Source organism: Penaeus vannamei, chromosome 20 (genome assembly GCF_042767895.1).
Source record: "Penaeus vannamei isolate JL-2024 chromosome 20, ASM4276789v1, whole genome shotgun sequence".
Classification (NCBI taxonomy): domain Eukaryota; kingdom Metazoa; phylum Arthropoda; class Malacostraca; order Decapoda; family Penaeidae; genus Penaeus; species Penaeus vannamei.
Genome location: NC_091568.1, coordinates 26,046,635 through 26,049,134, shown reverse-complemented (window position 1 = coordinate 26,049,134; position 2,500 = coordinate 26,046,635). Strand labels below are relative to the sequence as shown.

The 2,500-nt window shown below is 41.1% G+C and overlaps 1 protein-coding gene across 1 annotated transcript in view; it reads left to right on the top strand.

Moving 5' to 3' along the window:
• The window catches only part of Pink1 (PTEN-induced putative kinase 1), a gene marked incomplete in the record, with an annotated part of 53,397 nt that overhangs the window by 18,952 nt on the left and 31,945 nt on the right, over positions 1 to 2,500 (top strand). Inside the window, 1 exon segment of the mRNA XM_070135236.1 lies at positions 1,785 to 1,971. Within this exon segment, the coding sequence (XP_069991337.1) occupies positions 1,785 to 1,971 (187 nt within the window).

The window sequence follows — 2,500 nt, the reverse complement described above, 5'->3', positions numbered from 1 at the left end:
AATTGTATTTATTTTGAATTTTCTTTTGGCCACATAGAATATTGTCCAGAAATGGCATTTCCGCGAAGGTTATTACTGCTCAAAAAATTGTCTAGTTTCCGTCGTCAGTAATACCATTTAGAGGCCCGTTAGTCTTGTATTTATTTCAAAATTGTCTCTCAGTTCTCAATTATTAGTTTTTTTTTTCCTGGTTCCTGTGTTTATTTTAATTACATTTACATTGCACGACTCATGAGAAAAAAGATTACAGCAATTCTGAATAGAGTTTGCTTAAAATTCGAAAATCCTCCAATATTTTTACCTACAAAGATATTCCTCGCATGTTTCCGTGTAACCTTGTATCGGAAACTAGAAAATACTGCATCAAATTGTCATTTTATAGTTTAGTTGCAGGGTTTATGCAGAATATACTGCATACGCATTTATTCCTTTATTAATTTTTATGCGAATTCGTTGATTGAATGCAAAAAAAGGAGAAAATGAAAATAAAAAGGAAGCTTGGCGCTCGAGAACTGGTGTGATCACGCGGCAACGCTGCGCCCCAGACGAGTTTGCAATGTGACTGAAGATTGGACAAGTAAAAAAAGAAAAGAAAAGAAAAAAAATCGTGACCTTCACCTCGCCGCATTTTTGTTGGATGTTAGGTCACTGTTTAATAGCCTACGAGAATGTTTTCCGGTGGTTTGCACCTGGCACGTGCGGTTTTGTTCGCATTTTTTTTTTGGGGGGGGGGGGTGATTTTGTCTGTTGGGTGTGGCTGGTGGGAGGGTTTCAGATACCGTGACTGTTTCAGATTCTGCTTTCTTAGTACTGGTTTTAATATTATCATTATCGTTGTCGTTGTCATCATCATCATCATCATCATCATCATCATCGTCATCATCATCATCATCGTCATCATCGTCATCATCGTCATCATCGTCGTCGTCATCGTCGTCGTCGTCGTCATCGTCATCGTCATCGTCATCGTCGTCATCATCGTCGTCATCATCGTCATCGTCATCGTCATCATCGTCATCGTCATCGTCATCGTCATCATCGTCATCATCATCATCGTCACCGCCAACATCATAGTAATGGTGATGATGATGGTGGGGAGGTTGGTGATGGTGGTAATGGGATGGTTATGATGATAATTTTTAAAAATCATTTGTTGAGATTATGGCATTCGCAAATGTGGTCTATGTAAGTCAGATATCTGTCATATTGATTACTTAATTGGATATTGATTCATGTTTCTCATCTGTATCAGCTTCACTGTCTCCCTATCTTCCTGTATCCCTCTCTTTGTTTCCCTGTTTCTGACTCTATGTCTGTTTCTGCTTCTGCCTTTGCCCCCCCTCTCTCTCCTCTCCTCCTTCTCCTTCTCCTTCTTGTCCTTGTCCTTGTCCTTGTCCTTGTCCTTGTCCTGGTCCTTGTCCTTGTCCTTGTCCTTGTCCTCCTCCTTCCCTCTCCCTCTCCCTCTCCCTCTCCCTCTCCCTCTCCCTCTCCCTCTCCCTCTCCCTCTCCCTACTTCCCTTTAAATCCTATAAATAAACCACATACGTAATACTGTGTTAGTAATATGGGCGGGTATATATAAAGATTATTGGCGCACTGTGTTCACTCACGTCACGCTAGATCCGTGTTAGAGTGTCGAGATTATGTGAATGATTAGCGACCTGGCCAAGGCAAAGAATGTTTCTAAGTTGTGATGAATGCGGGAACGTCTGCTTTCATAAATGTTAAGTGAATAGATAAAAACTTTGTTAAATAAAACCACATATCTCTCTCTCGATTTACAGGAGGCGATATCCCGCGCAGGATGGCTACACAACCCGGAATTCTGGGCGAACCAGAAGGAGGGACAGGAGGGCGACCCGTTCGAAGTCCTGGAGGAGGAGCACGTCTTCTCGCTGGCCGACTTCGAGCTCGGGTCGGTCATCGACAAGGGTTGCAGCGCCGTTGTCTACGCGGCCAGGTGGAATTTGGGTGAGCTTGAACGGGAAGGAGGGGGATTTATCAGTCATCACCATCGCCGTAGTCATCACCATCGCCGTAGTCATCACCATCGCCTTAGTCATCATCGCCGTAGTCATCATAATCGTTGTAGTTATAATCGTTATGGTCGTCGTCATCATCATCATCATCATCATCATCATCATCATCATCATCATCAATCATCATCAATCATCATCATCAATCATCATCAATCATCATCATAAATCATCATCATAAATCATCATCATCAATCATCATCATCAATCATCATCATCAATCATCATCATCATCATCAATCATCATCATCAATCATCATCATCAATCATCATCATCAATCATCATCATCAATCATCATCATCAATCATCATCATCAATCATCATCATCAATCATCATCATCAATCATCATGATCAATCATCATGATCAATCATCATCATCAATCAATCACATCACAATCATCATCAATCATCATATCAATCATCACAATCATCATCATCAATCATCATCATCATCATCAACAT